Source organism: Vanessa atalanta, chromosome 4 (genome assembly GCF_905147765.1).
Source record: "Vanessa atalanta chromosome 4, ilVanAtal1.2, whole genome shotgun sequence".
NCBI classification, from domain to species: domain Eukaryota; kingdom Metazoa; phylum Arthropoda; class Insecta; order Lepidoptera; family Nymphalidae; genus Vanessa; species Vanessa atalanta.
The window spans coordinates 8,729,034-8,742,797 of NC_061874.1; the positions used below are offsets into that span (position 1 = coordinate 8,729,034).

Sequence of the window (13,764 nt, forward strand, 5' to 3'; positions counted from 1 at the left end):
ACCATCAGTAAGGGGTACATGTTGAGACATTTCGTATAAGTACATATATGTTATAACGATCATTAGTGTCTTGATTAAATTACTAATATAGTGTTTGGAGAGCCATAAATTAAACAATTTATATGTAATAATGTTTTATACACGTATGGAAAGTTATAAAATTCGTATTAAATTAAATTTATGTGATGAGCAGCCGTGCTCACTCGGGGGGTAGAGGAAGGTCATCATCAAAATCTTCTAGAGTTTTCTTCTTGCTGTCGGTGCGAGTGAGGGACCGTGTCAGCGGCTGCATGCTCTCTTGACTGAACGATTCGTTTATATTACTGCAAGTAATGTTACATCAATAGTATCATCAGGAAGTTCTAAATTCAATTATAATGGTTTTATTTTATCAGTGAAGTTGTTTACTAATTTTATTCTTCCCTCAAGGACTTACTTAGCAATTATAACAATAGTGATGTAAATAAAAGTATTTTAAACCGTAACAGTGCAAAGAAAAATCAAAACAATGAATAGTAATAATATTAGTTAATATATATTTTGTGATGAAAAAAAAAATATTTTTTATAACAAGACGTAGTTGGAAATTTACGATCACGTTCAGTCAAACTGCGCAAGTCCCTAACTGCGCATTTATTTAATTAATTAAATTTACGATATAAACTAATTATTCAAATTCATAGTTAGGAATTGTTAAGTGAATGAAAATGTTTAATATTAATTAGGTTTGACCCAGCCAATGTACTCGTGCTACGGAGTTGGTTCCAGTGAGAGTTCAATCTGATTGTCGAATGTAATGTGGCTTTGATACTACAAATCAATATTATAAGGGATGATGTACATATAATATTGTTTGGTTCCGAAAATGTATACTATCTACTTTCATATTACGTCGGTTTAACTTAAGTCGATATCTTCCTTCCGTGGATTGCAGCGTGACATTATTTGTTTATAACTTTTCTCAATAAGTAGCCTATACTAAGATATTTTTTTGAAACGTTCTCGTAAATTCTTCGGTTAGAGCGCTTACACAATATTGTTTTCAGATTTACATATAATATTAGTATAGATTACGCAATACATTAGATACATGCTCTAAGTGAGAGTAATTCGTGTTTTTCACATGAGATATCAATTATATACTAATAAACATTAAAGGTCACTAGGTAAAATATTATCATTAGTGCTCATGAAATGTTATTTTCAATTACAAAATTTTCATTTTAAAGAATAAATAATCTATAACTGTATACATATTTTTAATATTATGATTTCTTTATATCTGCACGTAAAGAATTTTTAGTCGTGAATATGCGTGCAGAGCCATTTCACGAATATATTACATACCTGTGGTTCTACAGACCATAAGATTAGAACAACAAAATTCAAGGTTTGTTGTTGTCTAATTAAATGAAAACTTTTAGACTTTCCATTTCCGACCATGTGTTTTCTGCATAGTCTCACGACTTCGATATGAGGAGCAGGTAGGTAGAAACACGCCGGTAAAAGTCAACAAGGCACGTGGTCTGTTATCATGAAACGCCCCATAATGCTAACTGACGCAAAATATATCGTATAGACCGTCAGAAGAAAACAACCCGCACACTCACGTGCGCGCGCGACGAGCGCCGCCGCCCTCCGCCCGCGCTGCTCCTGGGGACGAACGCTTCTCATTAATATTATTCTATCTCCCTTAATTTATTTATATGAATATTATATTCATCATCGAACACTATCGTACAATTTTTATAGTATTGTGGTATGTTTCATTCCCCTCCATATTTCTATCTGTCCGATTTCGAGCCGATCCGAGTTTGAGCCGGAGATATTTTAGTGTACGTACACGAGTGCACTCCTTTCTCAGTCTCATAGTCCGATGGGACGGCAATCCGACGCGATCGGAGAAAGTTTAGGCACAGTACCAATCGCTTAACTTGCTTTCTGAGGTACTCATCAAATCTTGTCAGAAGGAGAAGTTACTTATATCGGAACAGACATATTTAACAGATGTCCATAGTTACATAGACGAAAGTGAAAGAATCATAAAAAACGATCATGTAAATAGGTATAATATTATTTTAAAAATTAATGTAAACGTTAGTTTTACACGAACAAATCTGAGCAAGCAGAAAAGATATCTGAATAATACATTAGAATGAAAAGGTGACCTGTTTTATCGGTTATTGTTCTGCTAGAAAGACAAGTCATATTTATTAGTAACTGATAAAAACGAGTTACGTTTATCACAGGTCCGCATACCAGATGTAACCGCACCACGCTGTAATCAGCGCAAGCATATTCTTTTCAATCCAAATATTGGATAAATATTAAATTATGAGTTGTTCTTTTCCTTTTCCTTGTATTATGTTTAAGCAAATAATAAAAAGTCCACAATGTATTTTTAAGATTGTTACATATTATCTAATGTTAGAATAATCTATGTAAAATAATAACAATTTTGTTGATTCTAAAGCAATTTATCATAGCAACATTAAGGAAACGAGAAACTGGTTATAGCCAGTTCGATTCGTCTATCTACATTAGGGTTCGTGTCCCATATTTTATATTTCTGGTTATGGTTAGTTAAGTGCACATTTAACTTCTGTAATTACTTTGTGATATCAGACGCATCGTCTTTACTTAAAATGTGAGTAAATTGATTTAGGATAACTTATTAAATGTTCGTCATAACTTTCGTAAGATATAAGATATAGCTTATTTTAGATAAAAAGCATGTTTTTAATTTGATGAAAATCAGTTGCAAAGGTTTTCTTGATGATTTAGATAATTTAAAAGCTGGCATGGTCAATTAGGCAGAATCTAGGTTCGTTCAGTGGTGATTCATGCTGTAAAACTGAACTCACGCTCTTTTGACCAAAAATTGTAAATTTTTAATTAAGCTAGCATAGTACTACCTCTTAAAAAGATAACCGATCAATAAGGGCTGCGGTTTGAAATATTGATATTTTCTGCCCATTTAGTGCTGTTAAGGTTTAAATTTTTAATAATCGTACTTCTTTATTTAACAGTTTGAGAAGATAACTAACATTTATAGCTATGACTGACCTTGAGGCTGTGTCTGCAGAACAGGCGAATGGCTTGCTCGCGAAGAGGCGCTGTCTGCCGACGCCACGTGCACTGCGCAATTGTAACAAGCATCACACTCGTGTTTTACTTACTTCTATGATTATAGAATACCGAAGAATCTCTAATCATTAATTCTTTAAAATCTGTGTACAAAAACCTGTTCCACATTCAAATTATTTTATTAAATATAATATGCCACTTCCCGCATTGTTCGGCGTAATAGTTTAATTTTAGTAAACTATCCTAGGACAAAACATGACGTAGGTACATAAATGACGTATATTCCAAATTTTATTAGAGTCTATCCAACCTTCGACCCTTCGTGTCTGTCTAAGCCTTCGAAGCATTTCGACTATAAAAATCAGCTGAACTCACATCTTTAACATTTATATTTTTTTATTTAGAATATTTTATTTGCTTCCCTAATAGGATTTCCATGTTTGTTCCAATCTTATATTTATTTGCCTTGTTTGTATAACATTCGTTATCTATAAAATATAAAAAAAAAAAATTCGCGGACATGCATAATATCGCTGAAAATATAAATTGTTATGTAAACGTTTTGTATTGCTTATTAATATCTATACAATGCGTGTCGCGACGAATATGAAAGGGTCTCTCAATTTACTTACATATTTGAAAAATAAACATATTTCTAAAACACCATAGTAAAACTTCAACACGACAAATTAGTTGAAGCACACGAGTGAAATCAATTTGCCTTGCGTTTTATTCAAACCTATACAAAAATTGCACTCAAATTAGATCTTGAAATATATTTAACAAATTATCAACACCAACACATACATAGATCATTGCGTCTAAGCAAAATTCCTTATAAGCAACAAAAATTAAATTGAGTCACAGCATTTACTAGAATAATACGAATTTAATAATATGTTTACATTCGAGCATTTGTTTCTAAAAACATATTTTATTATATCTGTAATAGTTATTATGTAAAGCGTAAAGTTTACAATAAAATTAGCACGTCATTAAACAACATCCTAATTTTGCGAACATTTAGTGGAGTCCATTTACGTCACATAAGCATAAATTAATGTTATCGAGGTTCAAAGTTGGAGATAGTGTTCTCACTTTTGATGCCATTGTACCATTTAAACAAAAACAACGACTGGTTTACATCGCTTTAACAAAACATCGTTTTATAACATCGGCGATAGAATCTGCGAGATGTAAATATTATAACATGACGGATTTATTGATAACTCATATGCATGTTCAATATAAAACATGGCAATTAAATAAATATTGAACAATGTTTTTTTATGTAATTTTACGTCATACTATCGTAGATGTAAATATAAATTGTGTTTTGTCATATATTTTTGAAGTAAATTAAAACTTAACAAAACGGACATCAATAACCAAATTATCGAAAAATATCACAACATGTATACGGTGTAGTGGTACCTTGCTAATGTAGGCTATTACCTACATAGATTGATGGTGAATCATATATGGTATACCTTAGTGCTTATAGAGTAGACCTTGAATGAAGTATATTTTATTTAATAAATTCAATCCAGGAGATAAAAATATCGGTACACTAGGATGATACAGAGTGAAATGGTTAGATTTGTATTGCATAGATTTGTGTAGATTAGTATGAATTTGCATGTGTGTATGTCTGACCTCTCTCTTGCTGTTTGCGTCGCTGCAGCTCCCGGCTCCAGGCGCTAGTCTCGGCCAACCCCTGGTCTCCGCACAGTTTTACAATTAACTTCAAACCTAAGGATAATATCACGTTTAGAAATCTTTTTACGAAATAAATTTAGACAAATTACTACTAAATAGCCTTAAGAATGATTGCAAGCTAAACCTTTTTTTAAATTAGATTTAGATTTCTTTAAATTTTCCTTTAGATTATGAATTGAGAAAATGAGGCCTTTTATATCGCATTACGTTTATATAATAGAATCTAGACACGCGGTAGCGTGTCAGCCAAGTTCTAGTATAGCAGAACTGGCGTGCAGCACCGTGTGTAATATTACACGAACCATTTGGAGCCACTTTTGACCTCCTCATAACTCAAAAACTATTTGACATAAATGTGTCAAATTTGGCTCATATATTGAGACTCGCGAGATACATATGTGTTCCAAATTTCATAAACGCATCTCAAATGGTTATTTAGATATTAACGTCTAAAAATCGTCATTTTTATCACTGACTGACCTATAGATCAAAACTATATCCTACTTCCAGGTGACCTAGAAAGTTCAAATTTGGCATGCAGGTAGATAATTAGGCCAATATAAAGGAAAAAATCTGAAACTGGTAATTTTTTATCATTTTATTATAATTTTTCATTTATTGGGTCTCTTAGGAACACTTAATATATACTTAGTTCCTATAATCCTATAATAACTGTAATAAAAAAAAATGATGTAAGAACCAGCAATCAAAACTTATGACAGCCCGTCTTAATGTGGATTTTAAGGTCTTCACGTGAATATATAACAAGTTGAATACCACCCTTAAGTTTTTTAAATCCAAATATTTCCGTTTTAGTACTTATGAGTATAGCCGACTTTCGTATTTATTACGTTATTAACTGGCATTTAGCGCACATCAATGGTGCAAAATCATTATACTTAAAAAAATAATAATAATAGGCATTTCGGTACACGGCGCGCGATGCGACGCCGGAGCAGCGGGAAAGGAGCGTTGCGATTAAACCTTAACGCGGACGTGTCTGAGCGAGTGGCAACCGCGCTCATAAGAATTATTTCAATGCCTTCCGATGGAAGCTGCCTAGTCTATTCGACTGCATATTTTTTGTTTGAGTATACTAGTATACAACAATAAAATAGGTTTCGTGTGACTGTAGTAGACTATGTATGTCGTAACTGGAATGATTTAAGTTTGTACTCTAGCGCTACAAATGGGGATCCTTATTGCTTGGAAGAACAGTATCGAGCAAGCATGCTGATGTCAGCAAAGGACTGGTGTATGGGTCCAATGGAAAAATAGAGAAGGTACATTGGGGACGTCGACAACAGCAATAGCGTCGGTAAAATAACAATTCAATTTAAACATAATTTAATTTGCAAACTAGAAGTCAAAACCATGTTACAGATATTAAGTAATGTACATATATGTTCGAAGGAAACAATTATCTATTTGCTTAGCATATTCTACTACTATACACAAATTACAAGGCCTTCGCATTGACGGTGCTCTTTTCGACATAGGCTCCTCTATATTAAGTAAAGAGCAGGCTTACGTTGGCCTCTCCAGAGTTAAAACCTTAGATGGAGTACATCTTATCAATTTAGGTCCAAGTCAAATTAAAACACAAGAGAACTCTATTGTAGAGTACAACCGTCTGCGCACGTATTACCACCCCTACTTAAGTATAAACAGAAAACGCGTAAAAAAAATCCGGACACTGAATGGGCAATTCACTCGAACATTTCAGAGGTACCTACAAGAAAAATAAGAACGTATAAAAAAAAGACAATTTTACCCCGTAAACGTAGGAAAATAGAATAGCTGAACAAAAACCATTTGGTATTAATTTTGTTATTAATAAGTACCTACTAATAATTTATATACAAAAAGTAGTGATATCCCATCAAAAACATAAATGTAAAAATGAGAGCCAAGTTAAATATTATGATATATACCTTGGTTGTTGACTTCAACGACAAAAGAAGTGAGATCTAAATTTGTGCCAAGTTAAATAGTCCTTTCTGAAATTTATTTATAACTACATAAATATCATTTCTTCTTATAACTTGGGATAATATATTGTTGCCTAAGGTCTGACTTGGCTAGTTCATATATGCTTATAAACACAACTTGTAGTTTGTGTTTAGAATAACAAATTATAATTCAGAACATCTAAGAAGAATGGAGGACAGCTCAGTATTGCTTAGTTAGTATTAACGTACATTAAGAGCTGCGATGGTCCAGTCACTAGAAAACATGAATCTTAACCAGATATTGCGAGTTCATATCTAGACAAGTACCATTGAATATTTGCATGCTTAATTTGTGTTTATAATTCATTTGTAAAGGCTTAGAACTTACGAAGGCTATAATATAATTCGTATATGGGAACTAGCCAAGTCAGACCTTAGGCAACAATATATTATCCCAAGTTATAAGAAGAAATGATATTTATGTAGTTATAAATAAATTTCAGAAAGGACTATTTAACTTGGCACAAATTTAGATCTCACTTCTTTTGTCGTTGAAGTCAACAACCAAGGTATATATCATAATATTTAACTTGGCTCTCATTTTTACATTTATGTTTTTGATGGGATACGTTATTACTAGCTATATTGTATCAAAAGAATAAAATTGATGATTTTTACTAAATATTATCACATGTCTAAAAATTTACCACCTGGTTCATCAGCTACTAGTTAACTTACTTAGCGACTAAACAACAACACTTACACTGAATGTTATCCGGAAACTTCGCGTTCAGTTTCTTATACACGGCGAGAGCCTCCTGGTAACGCCCGCTGGCGCGTAGACAGCTACCCATTAGAAGACCCCATTCTGGCTGCAATGAACCATCTTTTACCAGCTAATTTTATCAACGTTTTTTATCAACGTTACTGTGATTTCAGGAGAAATTTTTATTTTTAAAAATAAGATAATGGCCATTTAAATTAAAAAACCCACACTACAAGTATAAAAGCGTAAAAAAATGCTGCGCGTGTTACACGACGCATCAGCGCCACTAACGAATTTCGATGTAAAATCTACCGGAGGAGCGATTCGTTCTGCTCATACTATTGTGCTATTTGGCGCCTTAAGACCTCGACGTGCAAGCTTTGAAGTCAAATGAAAGGTATGTGGTTATCGAGGGGTACCGACGTTGGCGGGCTGCAGGCGCGCGGCGCGGCGCGCGAGGCGCAGCGCGGCCTCGGGCGCCGCGTCCGCCGCCAGCCAGCGCAGCGCCGCCGCGCTCGCCCACGCCGCCTCCACCTGCGGCACACTGCGCTACATCATACATCATACATACATCTGCTCCCGTGCAGCCGAGTCGTTCGGTTTCTATATTTCATACTTAAATAGTATATGAACTCACACGAGCGAAACGACAGTGGATATATTCATCTCAAAAATTAATAGTTTCAGAATATAAAAAATAACATTATGGAGCACTCCACTCACTAGTGAGCTGGTATTGAGAACAAATGAGCTTACATCTTGGTAATGATGTTTGGCAGTTTGTGTATCCCCCATCTCACTATGCAGCTCGGCCAACGCACAGGACACGCCTACGTCCCAGTTACCTATTATGCTGTACCTATAACATTATTTCAAGATATTTCATCTTCTGGTTTAGCAGACGGATGAAAACTCAGATAGTTCGAAACCTTAAAACAGATTGGCGACGTTTTTTCACATATGTTTTGGATGCGTTGCAGCCTACCAGTGCTCGGCGGCCAGGTTCCCGCGCTCGGCGTGCGCGCGGGCGGTGCGCGCCAGGCCGGCGGCGGCCAGCGCGCGCAGCGTGGCGCCCGCGTCCGTGGAGTTGCGCACGCGCTGCCAGCGCGCCTGCGCCCCCTCCACCTCGCCCGACAGCTCAAGAGCGAGGGCTACATTACGAAGAAAATAAATGGTAGGTGTGTTCTATTATTTGTTTTTATTATTTTTAAATGCAAACCATTCCACCGAATTTGTTCAATTTTGTATTCCGTGAAAATTATTTCCAATTAATAAAATATAAATCGTGCAGTAATTCAAATCCACTCACCCGAATTGTGCATAGCTATCAAGTCAGTGGGATCGAGATGTGTGGCAGCGACGAGGCTGGTGGCAGCGGCACGCGCGGCATTCGAGTCACTCGTTGCGGAGGGCGAGGCAGGCGAGGCGAGGCGGGCTGCCGCCAGTTCCGACAGCACGCTGCACACACGCGCTGCGCAGCTGTACGGGTCGTCACGAGACGCCGCCTCGCTTAGAGAGTGTGCCTCAGAAAACTTGCCTAGCTAGATAACAAGTTTTAACGATGAGAAACTGTTGAACGATGTAAAATTTGATCCATGTTAACGATGTATTATTAACCGCATATGCAACGAATGCCGCATCGGTGTTGGCTTCGGCGCGTAGAACTCGGTCGTTGGGATGTGCACGAGCTACAGCTTTCAATCGTTGCAATGCGCGCGTACCGGCCGCTATCGCACCCGTCGTACCGGAACCACTACTTCCAGTAGCTCCGGCGGCGCTCCTCAGTGCCGCCAAGGCACTGCCTAGTTCTAAGCGAGAACCGGCGCCTCCGCCGGAATAGCCGCGTAAAGCTTCCACACACCATGAGGCGCTTCTGTCGAGTTAATGAAAGGGATTCAATCGAATAAACAATCAAAAATTAAGAAATCAAAATATTCATATATTTTTTATAATTCAGGTTTTAGTTTTAAATCCAAAATAGGCTTTATTTATTACAAATTTAGATTACGATTAAAGGATCAAAGGAACGTCAAAGGATTTAAATAATCGAAAGTAATAACCCAGCGTCGTCGTCGCGGTGTGAGCGCGCGAGCGGGCGCATGAGCGCGGCGGCGGCCAGCGCGAGGCAGCGTTCGGCGTGCGCGGCGGCCACACGCGACCAGCGCGACAGGCGGTCGCCGCGCACCACGTCGCGGACCACGCACTCGTACGCGTCGTTCTCCTGCGAGGAGCATAATTATGGCGCTGCACGAGTTTTGTCTATTTTTTTTCAAATTCAATCAATTTGTCGTGAAGTCGTCATAACTTATATAAATATAACTTATATAAGTATAACTGTTAACGAGTATATTTTATAACTGTGCGATTAATTGTTTACTTCATGCACGAAAAAATTAAAACTTTTGACATAAGAAAGAAAAGTGAAACAATTGATAGTAAGCGGCCAAAAGTTTTTGCCATGTCCACCATCGGTCCGACTTCTGTATATGTGTGAACTTCGCAGATCATTGTTCAGCAGATGAAAATTAAATGTGTTTCTGTTATCATACATAAGAGTTCTGATACTTCGGTATCAGTACTGACCAAAAAAAGTCGTAATATACTTTTTTATTCTATTCAAATTTATAGCATCGCTAAAGGCTAAAACTCTTTTGTTTCTGACATATCGGTATCAGTCCTGCAATATGGAACTCTTTTCGAGTCCAGAACTCGCATTTAAGGGCCAACAGACATTGGTAGAAAAGTTAACTTTTTGACCAACACATGTCCAAAGATATCCTATTTATTTTTGATCTGCTGTAAAATGATCTGCTACGGGAACTTGGCAGATCATTTCGTCAATTATTTTTTTTAAGGTAAAAACGCCAGAACTATTTCTAAAAACTATCAGGAACTCTAAAACTCTTCTGCATGCTAACAGAACTAACATTTAATTTTGATCTGCTAGCCAATGATCTTATAAGTTCACACACATCACTTCTGTTGATTTCTATTTCTAAACATATTATTTTTTTAATGAGCGTTTAAATTTATAAGTTTTGTATAATACAAACTATTTTCTCACTAGATATTTTTAACCATAAAAGAAAAAGTTCAATTAAAAACTGACATCGTCGATAGCAATATCATGGTGATAAGTGGGTGGTTCTACGTCGAGCATTGCATGAAACGCCGCCTTGCCACCCTCGGCGTCATCTAATGCTACCGAGCATAATACGAGATGTAAGCCTAAAAACGAAAAATAATATATTTTATATTCTTATTTTATCACTTAGTACTTAAAAATAAGACGATCGTTGGTTACCTGTTTGAAAATCACCCTGTTCATGCATTATATGTTGAAAATTGGTTACAGCATCACGGAATTTGCCCATTCGCACAAGCAGTAAACCAATGTTGTGCATCACTTTCATTCTAAAGTAAAAAATGTATAGCTTGTACGAAGACTATATAATATATATTACAAACAATATTATAAAGTAAGTATGTGTACCAACCTTAAATCTTTTTCTGCTGTAGGCGTTTGATCGAGGGCCATTCTGTAAAGTTTTAGCGCCTTAGGATGTTCGCCCATTTTGAAGTATATATTTCCCATATTTACCTTAAAATTTCATAAAATATCATAGATCAGATAATCAGATAATCACGGCATTTTATATACTACCTTTAGTCTATTCGCGTGTGGAAACACTTTATTCCTGGTGAGAAGTTGGTAGGTGTTGAGAGCTTCTGTGTACATTTCATTTAGAGCATATTGGTCTGCTAAATTACAGAGCACCTGGAATTAGTGAAAAACTAACTCATTATCTTCACTTACACACACCTTATCCCTACAGACTATAACAGTAGTTACATACAGCGAACGTTAAGTCCAAATTATGAGAATCGCCCAGATTGGCTTGTTCTTGCATTCGTATCAACTGTCTTTCCAGTGTAGATGCCTCTTGAGCTTTGGCTAATGCCTGTAAATTAAAAAATATATATACTTTTAAATATAAGAATTTGAAATAATTTGTTATAAATCAGTTTATTTATTTGCCGTTTTACTATACTTGCCTGACTCATATTTTGTTCTCTTTGAGTGTCAGTTTCGTCTTCAGAGTTGGGACGCGCGCTTAAAACACACGACTCCTCTACCAAAGTCATTATTTTTGCTTCCATTTGCCTTATTTTATCTTCAATACTATAGATATGCACAGATGAAAAACTTAGATAAAAAAAAATATATAACAAAAGTTACAAAAAAAAAACATTAATGTAGTGACTAAAAGAGCTATCGGGCATTTCTAAATGGTGTGCTCAATTTAGTGGCAGACATTATTAATAGTGATAAGAAGTCATTGAGGACCGCCCAACACTCTCTGGTCTGCCACTATTGTAGCGCTACATTTTACAATTGTCAGCGCTTTGAATTTGTAAAAAAGAAGCTGGACACTGATGTTCAGAATCCTTCTGAAGATGACAATAATCGGAGAAGCAGAAACTCTTATCAGGTGGTAACAACTTAAGGTGTACATATATAGTGTTCATCAGGGAGAATTGTTCGATTAATAAATTGTAGAAGACGACAGAAAAATGCTCTGCCAGTACGTTGCGAATACGTTGTCAATAAAAAGCCCAAAAATCAATAAAATACACATTAAGTAAAAATCAACGTCTGAAAAATTTCAATTTCCTATGAGATGAGCTATCGATACAAGCGATTTAAAAAGAAAGATTTAAATGATTATGCGGTTTTTTAGTATTTTTTTAAGTTTTCCAGAGTCACAATCGAATGGATCCAAACCAAATTTATCTTGCCAGGCATGAACCAAATGACTTAGTAAAGCTTATTTTTTACACGTTCACTATTTCTTCCAACAATAATACAGAGATCAATAGCCTCAGAGGTAGATATAAGCATTATTTAAATTATTACGGTAAATGTCATATATCACATTCTGACATTCGTGTTCTGCGGTGATTTTTTCTTTAGAATATCTCTACTGGACTAGAAATCGATACGTTGATCTGAACTTCTGATCTCTCGAACTGAATCGTTATAGACATGAAACATGAGACAAATACATACCGAAATGCTCGCCAGCTTCCTAAGCATAGGTACATAATATGTAATAGAATGAATACTTATGGTATATATCAATAATATTCAGCGAAGCTAGCTATCGTCACCTATCCTCCTTCTTGTCGTCCCTGGCGGGCGCGTCCCGCGTGGACGTGTACCCGGCGGCGCGCACGGCGGTGACGGGCCGCGCCGAGGCCGTGCCCGCGCGCGAGCCGCCCCGCACGCTCACCGTGCCCACGCGGAACATCTGGCCGGTCGTCGGAACGATTGATACTAATTAATACTATTTGTTTTGAAAGATCTAGAAAGACACCAGTCTGTTGTCGTACTTTCGATCATAAAATATAAATGCAATTACACAATATACATTAAAACAGAAGCGTAGACAGTACTTTAGCTTTGTTTATTTGTGCACGTATCGTATAAAGTGCTGATTGAATTTCGGAGAATGTGACTTTCATGCAAATTTACATAAAGTTGCGTAAATCATTCTAAAGTTTATTTTAGGCTGAAATATATTTAGTCGTTTGAAAATAGTAAGTCAAAGTAATTTAATGTAAAATAAGAAAATAAAAATAAATTATAAAAAATCATGCGACAGCAATATATCTTACCCCAGTGTTCAATCGACTAGTCATCTGCCTGCCGATTCCAGGAGTTCTTATCGTTTGTTGAAAAGCTTGATCTTCACGAAGACTTCGCGTGTCTAATGCTGGAGATACGTCGTTGAATCCTTTGTACAATTCATCGTCATCGTCGATCACCACTGCAGTACGCGGAGGTTTGTCTAGGCCCTGCCTGGACGCACTGTATCTTGATCCTAACATTATATATTCCAGAACTGCAACAGCAACAATTTGAAGTTTTCACACAATGTCCTCTGTACACAAAGAGTTCCAAACTCGTGCGGTGCACATGGGTTAGTGTTCGTCTTTATTGTTGTGACGCGATCACCATAGCAACGAATGTCATGAAAAAGACGTGGCAACACATTCGAACGTCTACATATTCAAAAATTGTCCATTCAATTGTCAAAATAAAAGAAAACGAATCATCGAGTATTGTAAGAAATAAGTTATTTATCTAAGTAAATGTTTTATTTATACATTAATTTAATGCATACTTAATTGTTTCATTAAAAAAATATATAGCAAATATTTTGGTTTTGTTTTTTT

General features: G+C 36.1%; 1 protein-coding gene across 1 annotated transcript; it reads right to left on the reverse strand.

Moving 5' to 3' along the window:
• Positions 1–101: 101 nt before the first annotated feature.
• On the reverse strand, positions 102–13,545 carry LOC125077660 (intraflagellar transport protein 88 homolog). The gene is made up of 19 exons (XM_047689652.1): positions 13,204–13,545; positions 12,697–12,836; positions 11,581–11,707; positions 11,382–11,486; positions 11,189–11,302; positions 11,022–11,125; positions 10,829–10,938; positions 10,634–10,752; positions 9,585–9,745; positions 9,142–9,397; positions 8,834–9,065; positions 8,510–8,675; positions 8,281–8,383; positions 7,948–8,058; positions 7,522–7,630; positions 4,744–4,839; positions 3,067–3,138; positions 1,611–1,653; positions 102–323 (listed from the first exon to the last, which is right to left on the reverse strand). The coding sequence occupies exons 1-19, from the start codon at positions 13,414–13,416 to the stop codon at positions 200–202; spliced, it is 2,505 nt and encodes an 834-aa protein (XP_047545608.1). The 5' UTR covers positions 13,417–13,545; the 3' UTR covers positions 102–199.
• Between the last annotated feature and the right edge of the window lie 219 nt (positions 13,546–13,764).

What these genes read in the sequence shown, in the direction of transcription:
- LOC125077660 (XM_047689652.1), bottom strand. Translation starts at nt 13,416, where the DNA reads ATGTTAGGATCAAGATACAGTGCGTCCAGGCAGGGCCTAGACAAACCT. An exon ending in CTAGTCGATTGAACACTGGG is followed by an intron (nt 12,837 to 13,203) that starts GTAAGATATATT and finishes ACGACCGGCCAG; the next exon opens with ATGTTCCGCGTGGGCACGGT. An exon ending in CGGCATTCGTTGCATATGCG is followed by an intron (nt 9,066 to 9,141) that starts GTTAATAATACA and finishes CTTGTTATCTAG; the next exon opens with CTAGGCAAGTTTTCTGAGGC.